The following is a 22,773-nucleotide window of genomic DNA, read 5'->3' as shown; positions in this document are numbered from 1 at the left end:
CAGCGTACAGAAAGGAAGAAATGGAGAAATTCAAAAAGGATACTCAAGAGCCAGTGCGTCGCTGCAGTCCCAAACCCCCCCCCAACTCCTGAAAATCAGCCTGGGCTCCTCTCCTCCTCTGCGGAGATGTTCTTCATTACTGAGAGTGATGTTGAGGCAAGAGCCGAAGTAACCCTCCTTCCTCCCCATACACACATACATGTTTCTTGTACAGTAGCTGGTTGAGTTTTGAAATATATAAAGTTGTTTGTTACTCTTTATATCGTATCATATGCTATATTTCTTCTCACCTCAGATGCCTGCCTGAGATGCCATTAAAGGAATGATGAAGATTCATCAGGTTACCAGTGTCTCACCAGGCCAGATAAAAAAAAAAACAGGGACATTACTTGTCTGTGCAAGAAGGATAGTGGTTATGTTGGACTGTCCTTGACCCTGCATTATCTAGCCAGCTCCCTGCATCTCATGACAAGGCTGACACCACATGGCGACCTGGCACCAGTGAACTTAATCACGTAGGGGAGTGGTGTGTCAATTATGACCATGAAGGATACCCTGGCATCATCATGGATGTAGAGGAACATAACATTAATGTAATGCTCCGGGTGTTGTGGGTGTGGAGTCAAATGCAGGAGACAGAGAGTTCAATGCTGCGCGTCTTTTAATCGCACCAACGCACCACAGGGTGCTCACAAAAAAGTTACGTTCCCAAAACACAGGGAATCAAAATGTACAATGGGAAACAATCCCGACCGGACACTAACACGTGCCTATACCACAGAGCCGAAGGTTACATAGAAATAATCCCGCACAACAACCAGGCGGGCCGGCTGTCTAATAAAGACAAACTAATTAAACATCCACAGGTGCTACCACTCAACATACAAGGAGGGGAAGGAAAAACAATCAGTGGCAGCTAATAGGCCGGTGACGACGACCGCCGAGCGCCACCTGCCTGGGAAAGGGAAACACCCTCGGTCGGACTCGTGACAGTACCCCCCCCCTGACGCGCGGCTCCCACAGCGCGCCGACACCGGTCTCGAGGTCGCCCCGGAGGACGAGGCGCAGGGCGATCCGGATGGAGGCGATGGAAATCCCTCAACATGGAGGGATCCAAGATGTCCCCCACCGGTACCCAGCACCTCTCCTCCGGACCGTACCCCTCCCAGTCCACGAGGTACTGCAGGCCCCTCACCCGGCGTCTTGAGTCCAGAATGGCCCGGATCGTGTACGCCGGGGACCCCTCGATGTCCAGCGGGGGGGGAGGGACCTCCGGTACCTCACAGTCCTGCAGGGGACCAGCTACCACCGGCCTGAGGAGAGACACATGAAACGAGGGGTTAATACGATAATAGGAAGGGAGTTGTAATCGATAACACACCTCGTTTATCCTCCTCAGGACTTTAAAGGGCCCTACACACTGCGGACCCAGCTTCCGGCAGGGCAAGCGGAGAGGTAGGTTTCGGGTCGAGAGCCAGACCCTGTCCCCCGGTACAAACACGGGGGCCTCACTGCGGTGGCGGTCAGCACTCCTCTTCTGCCGTCCACTCGCTTGTCGTAGAGATTCCTGGACGGCCCTCCAGGTCTCCTTGGAGCGCTGTACCCATTCCTCCACCGCAGGAGCCTCGGTCTGGCTCGGATGCCATGGTGCCAGGACCGGCTGGTACCCCAACACACACTGAAAAGGGGACACGTTAGTAGAGGAGTGGCGTAGTGAGTTCTGAGCCATTTCAGCCCAGGGAATGTATCGTGCCCACTCCCCTGGCAGATCCTGGCAATACGACCGCAGAAACCTACCCACCTCCTGGTTCACTCTCTCCACCTGCCCATTACTCTCGGGGTGATAACCGGAGGACATCGTTTCTGATCGGGGCCCCCAATTCACGTCCCGGGTATGGAGAGCGTTCATGGAACGTTTGGGGGTCTCTGTCAGCCTGACCTCCGGTTATCACCCCGAGAGTAATGGGCATATTGGATCCCTCCATGTTGAGGGATTTCCATCGCCTCCATCCGGATCGCCCTGCGCCTCGTCCTCCGGGGCGACCTCGAGGCCGGTGTCGGCGCGCTGCGGGAGCCGCGCGTCAGGGGGGGGGGGGGGGGGTACTGTCACGAGTCCGACCGAGGGTGTTTCCCTTTCCCGGGCAGGTGGCGCTCGGCGGTCGTCGTCACCGGCCTATTAGCTGCCACTGATTGTTTTTCCTTCCCCTCCTTGTATGTTGAGTGGTAGCACCTGTGGATGTTTAATTAGTTTGTCTTTATTAGACAGCCGGCCCGCCTGGTTGTTGTGCGGGATTATTTCTATGTAACCTTCGGCTCTGTGGTATAGGCACGTGTTAGTGTCCGGTCGGGATTCTTTCCCATTGTACATACACACATTGTTTACTGGTTTTGTAAAAGTTTTCAGTGTTCACTACTTTCTTTATTAAAGATTGACCATGGACACTTACCACGCCGCGTATTGGTCCTCAGATCCTTTTCGCCTCTCCTCTTCAGATGAAGAGGAGAACGACCGTGACAATTAAGGTGAAGTGCATGCACCGGAATGGCATCAACAAATCCTTCTGGCCAAGTCCAAAGGAAGATGTTTGTTGGTACTCTGATGGACAGATCATTTGTCTGATGCCAGAGCCACAGGCTGTTAATAAATGCTCTGTGCAGATGGAAAAATCCACTTGGAAGAGCATTTGGGGTGAAAGGGGGGAGAGATGGAAAGAGGGTGAGTACGAGAGGAAGAGAGGGGCAGGAATGTGTTCTAATGCTAATTCCAATGATTTTTGTAGGGGCAATGTATTTTTTATGTTGTTTTTCCACAATGAATATGTAACTAAATAGCAGTTCCAATGTTGTTACTACATGTACTACTATGTATTGTCTATTCAGTATTCAGTGTTTAATTTATGTTCTGTCCCGTTATAGCTGTGCACCCTGTTATCTTGGCATCTTTTTCAAATGAATTCAGTTACATTGTCAAATATAAATAATTTGTGTAATATATTTTTCTTCCAAGTGGATTTTTTTGTTGTTGTTATACTCTTGTGAATTCTATGGTTTTTACTTGATTACTTGTAGTTTTTCTTGTTGTTTGTCTGTCATTTTTGTAATGAGTTGGTGCTGCCTATCTTGGCCAGGACGCTCTTGAAAAAGAGATTTTAAATCTCAATGAGCCCTTCCTGGTAAAAAAAAAAAAAAACATTTTTAAAGAGTAAGACACGGCCAACACCACACAATTATAAACTTGGATAAAATATCATTAATACCCGTCTCAATTTAGAAAGATAAGGTGCAAATTAAATGAAGTTTTGTATAAAACTTACACAAATCCTCTTATTTCTTTAAAATTTGACCAGAACAAATGGACAGGGTTGACAAGGGTACACAATAGCTTTATGAAAATGTAAACATCATTAAAATAGTCCAATGAAAGTAATTAAAGACAGTTAAGTGCATGTCCATAACAGGGTGGACTTACCATATGGGTGATTCACTGAAAATGTGCTTATAATTATCTAAGTGCTGGAGCTTAGCCAACATGTTTCAATACAAGTCTAATATTTCCATAAAAGTAATAAAAATGCTAAATGTTGCATGGTCCAAATGGTATGGTTTTGTGATATTGACCCCACCTCCAAACATCAGCTTCTCGTGCATTATCACCTAAATATATCATATGATAGAGGTTAAATGAACAAAGCATATTTTATGCAACATACAGTTGAAGTCAGAAGTTTACATACACTTAGGGTGGAGTCATTAAAACTTATTTTTCAACCACTCCACACATTTCTTGTTAACAAACTAGTTTTGGCAAGTCGGTTAGGACATCTACTTTGTGCATGACACGTCATTTTTCCAACAATTGTTTACAGATTATTTCACTGTATCACAATTCCAGTGGGTCAGAAGTTTACATGCACTAAGTTGACTGTACCTTTAAACATCTTGGAAAATTCCAGAAAACGATGTCATGGCATTAGAAGCTTCTGATAGGCTAATTGACATAATTTGAGTAAATTGGACGTGTACCTGTGGATGTATTTCAAGGTCTACCTTCAAACTCAGTGCCTCTTTGCTTAACATCATGGGGAAATCAAAAGATATCAGTCAAGACCTCCACAAGTCTGGATCATCCTTGGGAGCAATTTCCAAACACCTGAAGGTACCACGTTCATCTGTACAAACAATAGTATGCAAGTATAAACACCATGGGAACACACAGCCATCATACCGCTCAGGAAGGAGACGAGTTCTGTCTCCTAAAGATGAATGTACTCTAGTGCGAAAAGTGCAAAACAATCCCAGAACAACAGCAAAGGACCTTGTGAAGATGCTGGAGGACCGGAGGACACAGGTATAAAATTATCTATAGCCACAGTAAAACAAGTCCTATATCGACATAACCTGAAAGGCTGCTCAGTGGCCATAAAAAGTCAGACTACGGTTTGCAACTGCACATGGGGACAAATATTGTACTTTTTGGAGAAATTTCCTGGTCTGATGAAACAAAAATAGAACTGTTTGGCCATAATGACCATCGTTATGTTTGGAGGAAAAAGGGGGATACTTGCAAGCCAAAGAACACCCAACTGGGAAGCACGGGGGTGGCAGCATCATGTTGTGGGGGTGCTTTGCTGCATGAGGGACTGGTGCACTTCACAAAATAGATGGCATCATGAGGTATGAAAATTATGTGGATGTATTGAAGCAACATCTCAAGACATCAGTCAGGAAGTTAAAGCTTGGTCACAAATGGGTCTTCCAAGTGGACAATGACCCCAAGTATACTTCCAAAGTTGTGGCAAAATGGCTTAAGGACAACAAAGGCAATGTATTGGAGTGGCCATCACAAAGCCCTGACCTCAATCCAATAGACCATTTGTGGGCAGAACTGAAAAGGCGTGTGCGAGCAAGGAGGCCTACAAACCTGACTCAGTTACACCATCTCTGTCAGGAGGAATGGGCCAAGATTCACCCATCTTATTGTAGGAAACTTGTGGAAGGCTACCTGAAACGCTTGACCCAAGATAAATAATTTAAAGACAATGCTACCAAATACTAATTGAGGGTATGTAAACTTCTGACCCACTGGGAATGTGATGAAAGAAATACAAGCTGAAATATATCCCCCTCTACTATTATTCTGACATTTCACATTCTTAAAATAAAGTGGTGATCCTAACTGACCTAAAACAGGGAATTTCTTTCTAGGATTAAATGTCAGGAATTGTTAAAAACTGAGTTTAAATATACTTGGCTGAGTTGTATTTAAACTTCCGACTTCAACTGTATAGGAGGCCACTGTTGCAATTTGTTATTTAAAAAAAATAATAATAATTGTATTCAGCATACAACTCAATGACACACTTTTTGCTCTTAAAGTATTCCACTCATGGGATGAACACCCAGACCACTTGTGGCAGTTATCCAGACAGCAAGGCACAGTAGTAGTCCTTGTATGGTACTTGATCAGCTTTAAATAAAATAAAAAAACGACATTGTTATTCATTGCGAGTAAGTATAAATTGATCAAGTTTCTTGTTTTGGGCTCTTGAAGAAGGAACTGAGTGACAGCTGTCTGGTCCCGCTGTTTGTTGAATTGTCTTTGAGCTTTTTAGACTTGTGCTGTCCATCACTCTTAGTGTTAGTAGCCTTCTTCTGTTTCCCATCCAGACAGAGACAAGAACAGAGAAGAGTTACCACTGGCATCAGTATGGGTTATCAATGGGTCATTTAGTCTATGTGTCAATACAGAAGGATTTCAGGTATAAATTCAGAAAGTACTGTATAGCAGACCGTATAATCATATTCACTCTGGATAAGGGTGTCCTGCTAATGAATGTGATGTAGTGAAATACCTTGGTAGCTTGTCCCTCTTGATCCTCCATAGTGTCATACAGCTTCATGATCTGCAAGAGATAAATGATGCATGACTATTCTTGCTCACCTTAACAGTGCTAAATCAGAAAACACTGCGTGCACACACGCACACACTAGATCAGGGGTGTCAAACAAATGTTGTACCTGGGGCCTCATTCGGTCTTCAACGAGGTCCGGAGGGCACCCCCAAAAGAGGGTTATATTTCCTCGCTGTCCAAATTTTCAAAAGATCGTCCTCTATCCATCTTTTCTGCAATTTTAGATACTCTGACTGTCTAGCTTTAATTTTGGTGATTATTAGTGAGCTAAATGTAGTTATAATGTAGTTATAATTTCTACACAGTTTAGATTTATTTTTTGTCATTTTAAAAGGGCAGTGCACTCAAAAAAATGTATTTCCTGTTTTTCTTAAAGATATTTCCATAACGGTCTGAAATTTAGAAAATTATGATAATGCCCTTTTAGTGTACATTTATTTTAAATTTATTATAGTTTATTTCAGGTGGGACGGAGTTTTTGGCCCACAGCATGACATCAAATCTAATTTGATTATTCTGACCAATGACGAAAAACATTTATTTGCATATGTCTCCACTTTGAAGAGGATACATCCATCAATCAGGGATATGCATGTAAATATATGAACATTTGTATCATCATCCCAACACGATCCAACAGAATTTCAATGGCAAAAGGAGGCTAAGGGAAATACAAATAAATATGTTGCGAGTTGTTTTCATGAAATAAGCACAGTGATTTATTAGACAGTGATGATTTGAAAATACAATTGAAAAGACTGCATGGGCGCTAGTTAGTTTCCTCTGTACTCTGGATTTGAACTATGTTCTGAGTTTCCCTATCGATTCAGTAGGTGTACTGTTTTGTTCCAAATTTAGTTGAAGAAAATGAGACAAGAGGAACATGTCTCACTTAGGAACAGTTATGGACTTCTAAAGTTACTCAGTATTAAAAAGTAATAATAAAAAGTGATACAATAAGAATAACGAGGCTATGTACAGGGGGCACCGGTACCGAGTCAGTGTGCGGGGGTACAGGTTAGTTGAGGTAATTTGTAGGTGGGGGTGAAGTGACTATGCATAGATAATAAACAGCGAGTAGCAGCAGTGTACAAAGGGGGGGTCAATGTAAATTGTCCGGTGGCGATTTTATTAATTGTTCAGCAGTCTTGTGGCTTGGGGGTAGAAGCTGTTGAGGAGCCTTTTGGTCCTAGACTTGGACCTCCGGGTATCGCTTGCCGTGTGGGATCAGAGAAATCAGTCTATAAATCAGTGACTGAAGTCTGACAATTTTATTAATTTTAAATTAAAAAGGTTTTATTTATTTAAAATGTTTCTATTTTGTACTACTATGTCATAATAAAAATAATACAGTGTACAAAACATTATGAACATGCTCTTTCCATGAAAGACTGAGCAGGTGAATCCAGGTGATCCCTTATTAATGTCACTTGTTAAATCCACTTCAAAATCAGTGTAGAGGAAGGGGAGGAGACAGGTAAAAGTATGTTTAAGTCTTGAGGCAATAGAGACATGGATTGTGTATGTGTGCCATTCAGAGGGGGAACTGGTTTGTGTCAAGAACTGCAACGCTTCTGGGTTTTTCCCACAACAGTATCCCATGTGTATCAAGAAATGGTCCACCACCCAAAGGACATCCAGCCAACTTGACACATCTGTGGGAATCATTTAAAGTCAACATGGGCCAGCATCCCTGTGGAACACTATTGACACCTTGTAGAGTCCATGACTCGATGAACTGAGGCTGTTCTGAGGGCAAAAAGGGGAAGGAGGGGTGCAGGCTCAACAGTAGGAAGGTGTTCTTAATGTTTTGTTCACTGAGTGCATGTTTAATTTGAATACAATCTTTACAAATCCAAAAAGGATGCCGAATAAAAAAAAACACAGAAACGAGTTCAACCAACAGAGTAGGCCTACATAGACGTGTTAATTAAGGGAGGAGTTACACACACCGGTTAATGGATAACTGGTGGTACAAATATAAGACTGAAAAGAAGCCAGCTGTAGACAAATCAAATGCGAGTTCAGCCAACTGTGAAAGTAAAATGCAACACAAACCGTTGATTAGTACTCAAGAGTCAAATTCTCTTCACAATATTCTACTAATGCAATTCCTTTTGGACAGATTTCACAGCTTGTACTGCCATGGTTATTACCACCACTCCCTTCTTACAATAGCGCTCCGCCTGCTGCTTCAGTTCCGACAGACAGAACTCTTTGCTTTCCCAAGACTACAACAACTGTTAATGGTGGTGCGAGGTGAAACACAGGAGGGTCACAGTGAGAATGCTGTTCATTGACTACAGCTCAGGGTTCAACACCAGTGCCCACAAAGCTCATCACTAAGCTAAGGACCCTGGGACAAAACACCTCCCTCTGCAACTGGATCCTGGACTTCCTGATGGGCCACCCCCAAGGTGGTAAGAGTAGGCAACAACACGTCTGCCACGTCGATCCTTAACACTGGGGCCCCTCAGGGGTCCGTGCTTAATCCTTTCCTGTACTCCCTGTTCACCCACGACTGCGTGGCCAAGCATGACTCCAACACCATCATTTAGTTTACTGACGATAATGGTAGCAGGCCTGATCACCAACAACGATGAGACAGCCTATAGGGAGGAGATCAGAGACCTGGTAGTGTGGTGACAGGACAATAACCTCTCCCTCAACGTGAGCAAGGAGATGATCGTAGACTACAGGAGAAGGTGGGCTGAACACGCACCCATTCACATCGACGGGGCTGTAGTGGAGCGGGATCGAGAATTTCAAGTTCCTTGGTGTCCACATCACCAAAAAACTATCATGGCCCAAACACACCAAGACAGTGGTGAATAGTGCATGACAACACATTACCCCCCTCAGGAGACTGAATATATTTGGCATGGTTCCCCAGATCCTCAAAAAGTTATACAGCTACACCATCGAGGGCATCCTGAACGGTTGCATCACCGCCTAGTTTGGCAACTGCTCGGCATCCGACCGCAAGGCGCTACAGAGGGTAGTGCGCACAGCCCAGTAAATCACTGGGGCCAAGATTCCTGCCATCCAGGGCCTATATACTAAGCGGTGTCAGAGGAAAGTCCAAAGAATTGTCAAAGACTCCAGTCACCAAAGTCATAGACTGTTCTCTCTGCTACCACATGGCAAGTGGTACCACGGTGACAAGTCTAGGTCCAAAAGGCTCCTTAGCTTCTACCCCCAAGCCATAAGACTGCTGAACAATTAATAAAATGGCCACCCAGACTATTTGCATTGACCCCCCCCCCCCTTTGTTTTTACACTGCTGCTACTCGCTGTTTATTATCTATGCAATATCAAATCAAATGTATTTATATAGCCCTTCTTACATCAGCTGATGTCACAAAGTGCTGTACAGAAACCCAGCCTAAAACCCCAAACAGCAAGCAATGCAGGTGTAGAAGCACGGTGGCTAGGAAAAACTCCCTAGAAAAGCCCGAACCTAGGAAGAAACCTAGAGAGGAACCAGGCTATGAGGGGTGGCCAGTCATCTTCTGGCTGTGCCGGGTGGAGATTATAACAGAACATGGCCATTTCCATCCGTTTTGTCACCAAAGTCCCATATACTACCAACCACTGCGACCTGTACGCTCTCGTTGGCTGGCCCTCGCTTCATACTCGTCACCAAACCCACTGGCTCCAGGTCATCTACAAGTATCTGCTAGGTAAAGCCCCGCCTTATCTCAGCTCACTGGTCACCATAGCAGCACCCACCTGTAGCACGCGCTCCAGCAGGTATATCTCATTGGTCATCCCCCAAAGCCCATTCTTCCTTTGACCGCCTTTCCTTCCAGTTCTCTGCTGCCAATGACTGGAACAAACTGCAAAAATCACTAAAGCTGGAGACACTTATCTCCCTCACTAGCTTTAAGCACCAGCTGTCAGAGCAGCTCACAGATCACTGCACCTGTACATAGCCCATCTGTAATATAGCCCATCCAACTACCTCATCCCCATACTGTATTTATTTATTTATTTATTTATTTATCTTGCTCCTTTACACCCCAGTATCTCTACTTGCACATTCATCTTCTGCACATCTACCATTCCAGTGTTTAATTGCTATATTGTAATTACTTCGCCACCATGGCCTATTTATTGCTTTATACCCCTCTTATCCTACCTCATTTGCACATGCTGTACATTCAACTTTTTCAACTGTATTATTGACTCTGTTTGTTTATTCCATGTGTAACTCTTTGTTGTTCTTGTTGTTGTTGTGAACTGCTATGCTTTAGCTTGGCCAGGTCGCAGTTGCAAATGAGAACTTGTTCCCAACTAGCAGACCTGGTTAAATATATTTTTTTTTAATTGACTCAGCACCGGTACCACCTGTATATAGCCTCATTATTATTATTATTGTTACTTTATTGCGTGACTTTTTTTGTTTATGTCCAGCTAACAGTGAACAAGAGGAGCAGCTTCTTCTTCTTCTTCAGTTTCTCCACTAATTCAGCCAACATGTTATTTTTCCTTCAGAGCGGGCCTTGGGGTGAAGGTCTGCAATGGGAGCAGCTGTAGACATGTTTCCGATCATCCTGATTCCAGTTGTCATTAATACACAGTAGCTGTGTCTACAGGAAGTAGAACCTTCACTATATCCAGACAGATCAAACAGAATAGCTCTGTATCATCTGAAATATTAGCAGCTACAGATTTAAAATGAGTTCTAATTTCTTTCTGAACGTTAGACTCAGCGCACTCAAAATGCTGTCTTTGCTGTGTTTTATATCATATTGTATAACAGTTGATGAAACAAACACTGTAACCGTGTTTTTTTTATTTTTTTTAAATGTATCAGTGATCTTTGCTTATAGTTACTGGTTGAAAATACAATCTACACAGGACCTTCTAATCAGCAGGTTTGCATTGGCCGGGAGTTTTGGCTTTCCATGGTTACATCACCATGTAGTGAATTAGTTAATAGACAAATAAAGTTCTAAACTGCTCATTTTCAGTTTTCCCCTCCCCGATCAGACCAATTCCAGACAGTACGAGCTAAATTCTGGCTTGAGAAATTAATGGAAATAAGGTGAAGAAATGATTTGATATAAAATGGCTGAATTGGGCCTTTAAGAAGTAGAGACCGAGGCATAGAGGCAGAGACCAAGTCCAATGTTGTGTCATAGAGTGAAGGTGAGTGAGTCTTGAGTTAAATTATATTTTCAGATAAGAAGTGGTTTATGGACCAAAGTTTGTGGACCAAAGTACATGCAATAGAAAAGCTAACTCATGTGTGCAGTAGACATATGGCTATATTAATTGCACAACATATTTCACTCCATTTGTGAAATGTGAACCAACAATACCTTCCAAAAGTACTCACACCCCTTGATTTTGTTGAGTTACAAAGTGGAATTAAGATGGATGTCGACGATCTACACAAAATACTTGAACGTCAAAAGCGGAAGATTTAAAAAATGTTTTTTTAAGAATTAATGAAAAATAATGGGAGGGCATATAAAGGGGACGTCTAGCAACCCAAAGGTTGCGAGTTTGAATCTCATCACGGACAACGTCAGCATTTTAATTCATTAGCAACTTTAACTACTTACTACTTTTTAGCTACTTTGCAACTACTTAGGACGTTAGCTAACCCTTCCCCTAACCTAGCTAATGTTTGCCAGCTAGCTAACATTAGCCACCTAGCTACAATTCGTAACATATCATAGGTTCAGCAAATTCGTAACATATAGTACATTTTGCAAATCCATAACATATAATTTTAAAAAATGTCATTCGTAACATATCATACGAAATAGGTGATGGACATCCACAAATTAATACATACCATACGACATATCATACTAAATGCAGTGTCTTGGATTTACATACAGAATAATTCAAAATGCTCTGAGACCAGGTTGATTTTCAAGCAGATGTAAGTAAAAACTGTAACTACACCATTTAGGAACATGCAATGTCGTCTTGGTAATCAACCAGTGTAGATTTGGCCTTGTGTTTTAGGATATTGTTCTGCTAAAAGGCAAATGTCTCCCAGTGTCTGTTGGAAAATAGACTGAACCAGGTTTTCCTCTAGGATTTTGCCTGTGCTTAGCTCCATTCTGTTTATTTTTATCCTGAAAAACTCTGCAGTCCTTGCCGATGACAAGCATACCCATAACGTGATGCAGCCAACACCATGCTTGAAAATATCAAGTGTGGTACTCAGTCATGTGTTGTGTTGGATTTGCCTCAAACATTCTTTGTATTCAGGACAAAAATATAGTTTCTTTGCCACATTTATTTTTGCAGAATTACTTTAGTGTCTTGTTGCAAACAGGATGCATGTTTTGGAATATTTGTATTCTGTAAAGGCTTCCTTCTTTTAACTCTGTAATTTAGGTGAGTATTGTGGAGTAACGACAATTTTGTTGATCCATCCTCAGTCTTCTACCTATCACAGCCAATAAACTCTGTAACCATTTTAAAAATCACCATTGGCCTCATGGTGAAATCGCTAAGCGGATCCCTTCCTCTCTGGCAACTGAGTTAGGGAGGATGCCTGTATCTTTGTAGTGACTGGGTGTATTGATACACCATCCAAAAGTGTAATTAATAACTTCACCATGCTCAAAGGGATATTCAGTATCTACTTTGTTTACTAACAATCAGTGCCCTCCCTTACAAAAAAAGATTGAATAAAAAATAATTAAATAAAAAATGTACTGTAGAAATGTTGCAGTGTAACGGCAGTTACAGTGCAGTATAACTGCAGTTATTCTGCAATTACTGCATCCCAAATACCGCAGTTAATGCAGTTTTACTGAAGCTTCAAAGCTGATTTTTTTTTTTGTAAGGGCTTCTTGCGAGGCATTGGAAAACCTCCCTGGTCTTTCTGGTTGAACCTGTGCTTGAATTTCACTACTCGACTGAGGGACCTTTCAGATAATTGTATGTGTGGGGTACAATCTTAGTGGTAATTCAAAGATCATGTTAACCACTATTACTGTTAGGGTTAGCGCACACACAAACACGCAGTAGATCATAGCAAGTTAAGATTACTAACCTTCTTCACTCCAGTGGATACAGCAGCTTCCTGCAGGGAAGGTCTAGTGAGCCAGCGTGTAGTACTCTGGGCTTTCCCTCCCTCGTCAGAGACATTCAAACACAGGCTGTACACAACATATGTCTGGTGGATGTGGGAGAATATATGAACCACCTGTACAGTAGCAAAACACCAACAGTCAATTGCAATGACTTAGGGAAAAGCCTAGCTTAGCATACTAATACAAACTTAGAATGACACGAGTCCAAATAACAAGTCATTCAGAATTTCATTCAGAATTTTGACAAGGAAATGTATAATAATAGTCATAGGGACCATGGGACAATAGGGTGCAATTTGGGACATATTCTTTAATGTCCCTGATAGGCAAAACATAACTTAACATAACAGTAGGCCCTGTTCTCCTGTACATACCTCCCCCACATACTGGAGCAGCCCGTTGTCCAGCCGAACTCCCAACATTCTCCCCACCCCAGCACACAGCGCCCCCCTCTGTTTCATCTCAGAATTCTCCCCCTCCAGGAGCAGGCTAGGGAACTCCCACATACCAGCCAAAAGTCCTACAAGGAAGTAAAGAAGGAAGGAAAAGGCAAGCAGACAAGACAGTTAATGAGTGTGCTCAAAATTCCCAACTGATAATAAAAGGTTACCTTTGATAAATATGTTAGTGAGAACAATGGTAAAGATATAGTAAATACACCCACCTTGGAGCTGTACAACGGCACAAACATCATGCAGAAAAACAACAGGAATGGTGCGAAATTAAAATGCTTGGAAGGTGTGTTTTAGTGCTATACTAGAGCCCTGTCCCAAATGGTACCCTATTCACGATATAGTGAATGTAAGGACCAGGGCTCTAAACTTACAATTTTCATTGGTAGCACTGGTGCTCCCAACTTGAAAGTTAATGCGCAATAGCGAGCAGTAGTTCTCCGACGGTCTAGCGAGCTAGCTTTTTTTGTAGGCTAGTTTGCAGCAGCTGCAGCAGGTGTTACCGAAGAGGTTGTTGCTCATTTGTTAGCTTCCCCCTTTTCAAGAATAACTTTCAACAAGAAGTTAAGTTTCAAATTATCATCATCTGGTAGGTGGAACTGTGTTTTTTATTGCAGCTCACTCGCTGTTGCCTGCCATCTCTTTGAAAATAACTTGTGTGTGAAACATTGTTGCACTTAACATTTTGGATCACCGGTTACTTTGTGCGCTAAGCGCTAAAAGGTTTTTTTTGCAATGGGAAGTAATAGTTGTACATTTCGATTGGCAAATGCTTGGCCTAATGGTTGTGTCTTGGTATTCTTATGATTGGGACCTACTGGATAATTATGTCTGAGTGAAGGGCCTGCTTATCCTTTAAAAGCATGTTGTGTGTGACTCTGGTCTGGGTATACTGCCCGGTGAAGGAAAGGTGCCCTGTGTGAAAAATCCTCTATTTTCCTATGTTTTTTTTTTTTTACAGGTTTTCCTGTAGATCTTTCATATTTTCACAAGATGCATTCAGGAGACCATTTTTTGAGGTCTTGTAAAAATCCCCCAAAATCTATTTTTGGAGGGTGAAGTTGCCCTTTAATTCAATTGAGCAAAAATAAATGCCCTCCCCATTGATACAAATTAGCATGACACCATTATGTCGGGTCGGCCTACTTTGCAGTCAAAGTTTAACTGGGAAGTTTTTTTGGGAAAGCTTTTCGAAAATGTTCATGCAAACAGCGTGTTCATGAATTAGTCTGCTAACCAAGACTTAGTTAGCATTTACTGGAAAATATCATAAGTTGAAACGTCTTTCCTACCTACCCTAATGGCTACTGATGTCATTCTTCTGTGAGCTGCTCCGTGAGACAACCAATTGAGAGCTGTGTGCTCTTGATTTCTCTATTGTACTACATAATTGATAAGTCCTATACCTCCACCACGCTGCTTTGATGTGGATCAGTGGGGATTAAGAAGTGAGTAGAAGCAAAGCCCACTGAAAAAAAACTGGATATATGGCCTGCGTATAGCTTCCACTACACCACTGGCCCTTTGTGTTTGACAAAAAGTTAACTCTCCTATGTGAGTGTGCTGATATTATGGTTGTTGTTCTTTCAGCATCACGAGCCTGTCACACACTGAAGGCCTAGATCAAATAGGTTTCCCACTGTACTAACCTGTCACACACACTGAAGGCCTAGGTCCAATAGGTTTCCCACTGTACTAACCTGTCACACACTGAAGGCCTAGGTCCAATAGGTTCGCCACTGTACTAACCTGTCACACACTGAAGGCCTAGGTCCAATAGGTTCGCCACTGTACTAACCTGTCACACACTGAAGGCCTAGGTCCAATAGGTTCGCCACTGTACTAACCTGTCACACACTGAAGGCCTAGGTCCAATAGGTTCGCCACTGTACTAACCTGTCACACACTGAAGGCCTAGGTCCAGTAGGTTTGCCACTGCACAAACATGTTTATAATAGATATAAAGACTGTTACAATTTCCTCCGGGCTCCACTGTACTAATAGTGAGTGGACAACTTTCCAACAAGTTCCCCCACTCTTCCCCACCAAGGGGGTCAAGGAAATACTGACAAAGATGAAGGATATTTTTCTACAAAAGTAAAAAGGACAGTAACGAGTAAAGTAGGAAGCCCTGGTTTCAATAGGCTGTTAAGACATTCATGGTTTCAAGAAAGAAGTGTACATATTTGGCCTGACAAAGCGGTTTTATGCGCTGACTGAATGGAAGCTGATTGAGTTTTTATTTCATTTTTACTCCGCTGGTATCTCACAGAGACAAGACACCCAATATGTGGTCTCGGGTACTACAATATTGACGGCTACTTCGCGAATATGAACTCGTCATGGCCAGAAAAGGTGAGGAATGGTTATGATATCTGTATTAGGTTCATAAATGAAATATTGTCTACACAAGAAATGGCACTTTACAGTATTCAGACGTAGCCTACAAACGCCAACGGAAAAGGTGAACCGCATATTCTACCGTTAAACTGCACTTCTGATCGCATTGAGCAAAATAGGCTGCTTGAAATAGCTCATTTATTTACTACTGTAAAGTGGGACCAACTAAAAGAGAAATGGGACGAATAGTAGCCTGTCCCAACTTGTTTTTTGGCCTACAGGCTATTTCGTGAGTCGTCTATGAAACCATCAGTCAGAAAAGTTGAGGACGTTATATAGCAATGAAAAGAAATAAATTATAGGAAATATAGGCCTATTTCTAATTATTTTAGAATGCAAAGATAAATAGATCTCGTCTCACTAACGGCTAATGATTGCATCTTGTCATTATATTTAGCTAGACCTACCTGTTCTTTTGATATGAATAAGACCTTTATCATATATTCCCCATTTCCACAAGGCTACTACTAAGCTACTTCTGGCTTCTTGCAATGCTTCAGACTTCAACCACTAGAAACTGTGCGTACGCAATGGTCTAAAGTTTGCGGGAGGACAAGCACATTCCCGCGGCAAATTCAATTTTTCTAAGTGGCAACTTTGCGTTAAAAACTGCCGCACGCATGATTTGAGGCGGATAATGTGCATAAGAAACATTTAGAAATGAGGCCCCATGATCTTTTTTTTTTAATCTAGAAACTAGATGTTTCCTCTGTAGTAAATGGGGCCACCATGGCACTAACAAATCTACACTTCTTTCTCTAGGGCACTCGGAAACAAAAAAGGTCCAGCAAAGCCTAATCATTACAACGATTAATTATTATCTAGAAGTTTTTTTTTTCTTCTAGGGGCACCGGTGCTCCCAAATAGAAATTCCAAGTCGCACTGCTAAATATTTAGGAGCATATGCAGCCAAAAATGTTCACTCTTTAGAGCCCTGATAGGGGCTAGGGTGCCATTTAAGACACCGCATATATTAAAGGGCAGCTGACCTTTGCTCGGCCTTTGGGTGAGCAGGTACTCGACATCTCCTCCTGCTCCTGGACGGGACACCACACAGGTGAGTGTGCGCTCCACACGAGGAGCTTTCTTCACCGCCTTCCTGGGGAAGTTCAGAACGCCCAGTTGGCTGTCCCAGGGTTCCGTGGGGCACAGTTTACATGTTCCTGAGGTCACTGGGGGGGGGGGGGGAGGGGGGTCAAAGTTAGGAGGACAAAGTTAGGGGAGGAGTCAGGAAGTGTTTACACGTTGCGCAATAATTATTTGGCGGTGTCAAGGAGGCACACACATACCGGGAGCTAGAGTATCTATCTGTTACAAAGACTTATAGACAACAATAGATATTTATATCAAATATGCTTTAATAACCGTATTCAAAATACCAGGTATATGACTACCATCCTTATATCCCTTGAAACAACGAAAAGGAAAAAAATAAAATAAAACACTTACCACAATCCTCTACATCTGGCAGAGATGCAGGTACCCTGTTCAATTTACCCAGAAGCTTTGTTGAGTTCTCCTCTCGTTTGACGCTAACCTGCACAGAGAAAGAGAGACACTAACACAGTAGCGACATATGCACTGGAGACTCATCACCACTGGTCTGGAATAGGCCAATGCTATGACCTGGTCTTGTTATTAAGGTTGATGACCTCAGTGTGGTACCTTCCTGTAGGAGTGGCAGAGAGTCTGTATGGGACACTGATTGCACTGGGGGCCTTTAGGGGTGCACACCCTCGCCCCCAGCTCCATCATGGCCTGGTTAAAGTCCCCTGGTCTCTCTTGGGACACCAACGTGTTGGCGGTGCTCCTAGAATACACACAGAGGAACAATGAATCCTTAAAAACAATTACCAAGGGAACCATACAGTATCTAGCCAGGTAAGAATACACATCAAGTCAACAACAAGAGACTGAGTATGATGATTTAGGTGTTGGGATTGGTCAACTATGCCTTCATTGTAACAGCTTGTATTAAACATAGATGACCCCCACTGGACCAGTGGAGGCTGCAGAGGGGAGGACAGCTCATAATAATGGACTGAACGGAACAAATGGAATGGCATCAAACACCTGGAAACCGTGTGTTTAATGTACTTGATACCATTCCACCGATTCCGCTCCCGTCATTAACACAAGCCCGTTCTCCCCAATTAAGGTGTCACCAACCTACAGTGCACTGGACAGATGTTAAATATCCACTGAAGATTCACCATTAGAAAAACATTTTTTTCTTCCTCACTTCAACTATGAGTTCAACCTCACCATAGAGCTTCAGTCACTGCTGGGCTTGTACTGTCGGCCCCTATAGCCCGCACCCGACACAGGACCCGGATCACATTCCCATCAACAGCTCCTGTCACCTGGGCAACAGAGGTCACAGGTCATGTTAGTGAACGATGATGCCAAAGAGAGAGGGGTATAAAAAAAATTAAAAACTTTAAGGTGTGTGTGAGCATGCGCGCGTATAGAAAGAGCTCTGACCTGGCCCAGCGCGATGGAGCCCACAGCTGCGGCGGTGTAGCGGCCCACTCCAGGCAGCTGCTTCAGCAGAGCCTCAACCGTCCTGGGCATCTCTCCCCCCAGCTCTGCTACCACCTGTAGTACAAATCACAGCCAGACAGGACGACAAAAACAACACACTCAGAAGTCACTATAGACAGAGAACAGGCGCTCAATAGTTCAAGCAACACAGTACATGTCACCTGCTTGTCGATTTTGGTATTGGCTAGAACAATGTCTACTCTTACCAGTCACATTGGCAGATGGTCACCCAGTTCAATCCAAACCTCACATCCAAGAAATCAACAGCGTGTTTGTGTGTTGTTTTAACATTACAAAACATGTGCATGCGTTTTCTGAGATTTGTCTTCATTCAAAATAGTGGCTGGTAAAAATTTGGGCATCCACCAGCCACCAAAAAAGTACATTTCCCACCCATGTCCCCAACTCAACAGACAGGTAAGGACCTAACATCAAAGATAAAATCCTGTTTTTGAGTGAGGCAGAGGCAGTCAACAACATGAACCAAAGACAGCTCTCCACTTGTCATAGACGTGTCCCGTTGGTGTGGTGGTAAGCCTCTCTTGAGCCAGGACATACTGTAAATAATATATGCCATAGACACAGACCTTCTGAGCTCCTTCCTGAAGTCTCTTTCCCCGGGAGTAGTACCCAAGCCCAGCCCACATCTGATTGACTTCCTGTGCGGATAAAAAAATGATGATAATTGATGACAAGGTGGTCAGAGCACACAGGCATTTTCAACCTCACAGACCCTCATTTGCATTCATTGTAATCACCTCCAACGTAGCCGCTGCAAGACCCTGTACTGTTGGCCACCGCTGGAAAAGAATGAAGCAACAAAAAAACGCAAGGAGAAGAGATGAAACCAAATGCATTGTTTCTGTGATTACCAAGTCTGCTTAAATCAAGTTCAGACTTCATACGAGACCCGACGGACTGGCCCACCTTCATCCACTTATTGTAGTAGTCGATCACAGTGGCAACCTGGGTCTGCTGTAGCATGATTTCTGAGACCCAAACTAGAGAGGAAACCAGGTCAATTTAGGATAACACAAAAGGCCCACGTGTTATTATTATATGAGAGTTGAGCATGCAGCGTCTTACCTGCATATGTCCTGATGTTGATGTCCGGTTCTGTCAGAGCCTATTAAGGAAACATCAAGTGAAAAGTAACATTTATTCCAGCTAAGCAGTTCTATATGTAATGGAAATAAGAACGTGCCATAAGCTCATTCCACAGCTAGCTTGAAATGCCGTCAAACGTTCTGTCAAATTGGAGCCAACAGGTGGTTAAGTTGTCAAGGAGGGCGGTTATGTGTGTTAGTGAGGCAGAGGGCCCCGGGTTCGAGCCGTGGTACAGCCACTTTACCCCGAGGATTAGTAAACTAATACTGCTAAGATAGCCCACCGATGTAAATTTCATATACAGTGCCTTGCGAAAGTATTCGGCCCCCTTGAACTTTGCGACCTTTGGCCACATTTCAGGCTTCAAACATAAAGATATAAAACTGTATTTTTTTGTGAAGAATCAACAACAAGTGGGACACAATCATGAAGTGGAACGACATTTATTGGATATTTCAAACTTTTTTAACAAATCAAAAACTGAAAAATTGTGAGTGCAAAATTATTCAGCCCCTTTACTTTCAGTGCAGCAAACTCTCTCCAGAAGTTCAGTGAGGATCTCTGAATGATCCAATGTTGACCTAAATGACTAATGATGATAAATACAATCCACCTGTGTGTAATCAAGTCTCCGTATAAATGCACCTGCACTGTGATAGTCTTAGAGGTCCGTCAAAAGCGCAGAGAGCATCATGAAGAACAAGGAACACACCAGGCAGGTCCGAGATACTGTTGTGAAGTTTAAAGCCGGATTTGGATACAAAAATATTTCCCAAGCTTTAAACATCCCAAGGAGCACTGTGCAAGCGATAATATTGAAATGGAAGGAGTATCAGACCACTGCAAATCTACCAAGACCTGGCCGTCCCTCTAAACTTTCAGCTCATACAAGGAGAAGACTGATCAGAGATGCAGCCAAGAGGCCCATGATCACTCTGGATGAACTGCAGAGATCTACAGCTGAGGTGGGAGACTCTGTCCATAGGACAACAATCAGTCGTATATTGCACAAATCTGGCCTTTATGGAAGAGTGGCAAGAAGAAAGCCATTTCTTAAAGATATCCATAAAAAGTGTTGTTTAAAGTTTGCCACAAGCCACCTGGGAGACACACCAAACATGTGGAAGAAGGTGCTCTGGTCAGATGAAACCAAAATTTAACTTTTTGGCAACAATGCAAAACGTTATGTTTGGCGTAAAAACAACACAGCTCATCACCCTCAACACACCATCCTCACTGTCAAACATGGTGGTGGCAGCATCATGGTTTGGGCCTGCTTTTCTTCAGCAGGGACAGGGAAGATGGTTAAAATTGATGGGAAGATGGATGGAGCCAAATACAGGACCATTCTGGAAGAAAACCTGATGGAGTCTGAAAAAGACCTGAGACTGGGACGGAGATTTGTCTTCCAACAAGACAATGATCCAAAACATAAAGCAAAATCTAAAATGGAATGGTTCAAAAATAAACATATCCAGGTGTTAGAATGGCCAAGTCAAAGTCCAGACCTGAATCCAATCGAGAATCTGTGGAAAGAACTGAAAACTGCTGTTCACAAATGCTCTCCATCCAACCTCACTGAGCTCGAGCTGTTTTGCAAGGAGGAATGGGGAAAAATGTCAGTCTCTCGATGTGCAAAACTGATAGAGACATACCCCAAGCGACTTACAGCTGTAATCGCAGCAAAAGGTGGCGCTACAAAGTATTAACTTAAGGGGGCTGAATAATTTTGCACGCCCAATTTTTCAGTTTTTGATTTGTTAAAAAAGTTTGAAATATCCAATAAATGTCGTTCCACTTCATGATTGTGTCCCACTTGTTGTTGATTCTTCACAAAAAAATACAGTTTTATATATTTATGTTTGAAGCCTGAAATGTGGCAAAAGGTCGCAAAGTTCAAGGGGGCCGAATACTTTCGCAAGGCACTGTACCATATGTCAAATTATGGATTATGATCATGATAATATTTGGACACTATCGAAAATGAGATGGTGCATCTCAAAAGATTTCATCCTGCAAAATATATAATAAATATTCTAACAGACCAATGGTATAAGGGAGTACATTCGTACACACTCAATCATCATGGTCATGCCTTGTTGTGCGTGTAAGGCATCAATTAAACTGTAATGGGAAAATATAGTATATAATTCTCTTTACCACAGTTCTCCAGGGTAACTCTCTCTTCCCCTGGTCATACCAGTAAAGGATGCGTGTCCTAAAGAGTGTAATGTCAGCAGGATCATGGAATGAATGGTATGTAGACGCTGCAGTCTCATCGGGCTCTGAGGGGAGGGAAGACGTTACAGCATGCCATTGTGAAATCACATGTTTGGTTGTGGCAATCACTCAAATCCATCAATAGTCAAAAGAGACTCGGGGCAGAGAGAAAGAGAGACTAGGAGACAAAGATTGAGAGAAATGACAGACACAGATCTCGAAATGAAGATTGAAGACAGAGTGAATGCACAGAGAAAGATTAGGAGAGGGGGAGAGGCATGTTACATAACTTGTGCCAGGAATCTCCACCGTTGTCCTAACGTATTCAAAGATGTTGCTGATATTCTACTCTGTTCAACAATTTTTTGTGACTTTTTTGACTAGTGAGACACAAGTCCCAACGTGTAGGCCTACCTTGTTTCACAGTTGCATTCGTTCTTTTCCGCAATGGTTTTGCTGACGACGACTCGGTTTTGTCCAGCGCAACTCTCTTCCTCTTCTGCATCGCTGATCGAAGCCTGCTCATAATAACAAACTCTCTCCCCGCTTTGGTCCGTATAGTTGGCAAGTTAAACTAACTACTAGTGGATATATTATCCACAATCAACAACAATGTTCACTATTGTTGTTCACGCAATACTCCGATCAAGTTGTTTGTTTACCTATAGACAGCGCACATGACATCTCCCGCCACTATAGCGACTTATGTCACTTACTATCGGAGGGGACGGAAGCCGTTTGTCCAATCCGCTCCTAGCTAAAACATTTCCACTAAGACGCCTCCGCTATATTTAAAGGTGCATAGCCTTTACGGTGGATTTATTATTGATTTAGGTATAAATTAAAGTGAACTTTTTTATAGGTGCCACTGCACTTAGTATAAGCTACTGAGGCAAACATGTATTTATTTTCTACTTGTTATTTGATCAATTGATGGTCATTGATTGGCCACGGAGTTCACTGAGGGAAGAATGGAATACATCAGGACCCTACATCAGGACCCTAGTCTAGCTGGTAGTGCTGAGCTATTACCGGAGTTATTTTTCGGTTTTTAAACAACTAATTGACCTA

General features: G+C 42.8%; 1 protein-coding gene across 1 annotated transcript; it reads right to left on the bottom strand.

Annotated features, from left to right (window-relative positions):
- Window positions 1-5,213: 5,213 nt before the first annotated feature.
- Window positions 5,214-22,448, bottom strand: mutyh (mutY DNA glycosylase). Its single transcript, XM_021603347.2, has 15 exons — window positions 22,117-22,448; window positions 21,643-21,767; window positions 19,462-19,501; window positions 19,303-19,376; window positions 19,134-19,175; window positions 18,963-19,034; window positions 18,316-18,429; window positions 18,097-18,194; window positions 17,497-17,641; window positions 17,281-17,368; window positions 16,821-17,003; window positions 13,354-13,499; window positions 12,940-13,092; window positions 5,853-5,903; window positions 5,214-5,652 (listed from the first exon to the last, which is right to left on the bottom strand). The coding sequence occupies exons 1-15, from the start codon at window positions 22,226-22,228 to the stop codon at window positions 5,524-5,526; spliced, it is 1,572 nt and encodes a 523-aa protein (XP_021459022.2). The 5' UTR covers window positions 22,229-22,448; the 3' UTR covers window positions 5,214-5,523.
- Between the last annotated feature and the right edge of the window lie 325 nt (window positions 22,449-22,773).

The sequence above is a fragment of the Oncorhynchus mykiss genome, chromosome 5 (genome assembly GCF_013265735.2).
Source record: "Oncorhynchus mykiss isolate Arlee chromosome 5, USDA_OmykA_1.1, whole genome shotgun sequence".
NCBI lineage: Eukaryota > Metazoa > Chordata > Actinopteri > Salmoniformes > Salmonidae > Oncorhynchus > Oncorhynchus mykiss.
The sequence above is the reverse complement of the archived record's forward strand: the minus strand, read 5'-3'. Positions and strand labels throughout refer to the sequence as shown.

Coding starts and splice junctions, on each gene's coding strand:
- mutyh (XM_021603347.2), bottom strand. CDS start 22,228: ATGAGCAGGCTTCGATCAGCGATGCAGAAGAGGAAGAGAGTTGCGCTG. Junction 19,176..19,302: donor ACTACAATAAGTGGATGAAG/GTGGGCCAGTCC, acceptor ATTCTTTTCCAG/CGGTGGCCAACAGTACAGGG. Junction 13,093..13,353: donor TGCTCCAGTATGTGGGGGAG/GTATGTACAGGA, acceptor GCTACTGTACAG/GTGGTTCATATATTCTCCCA.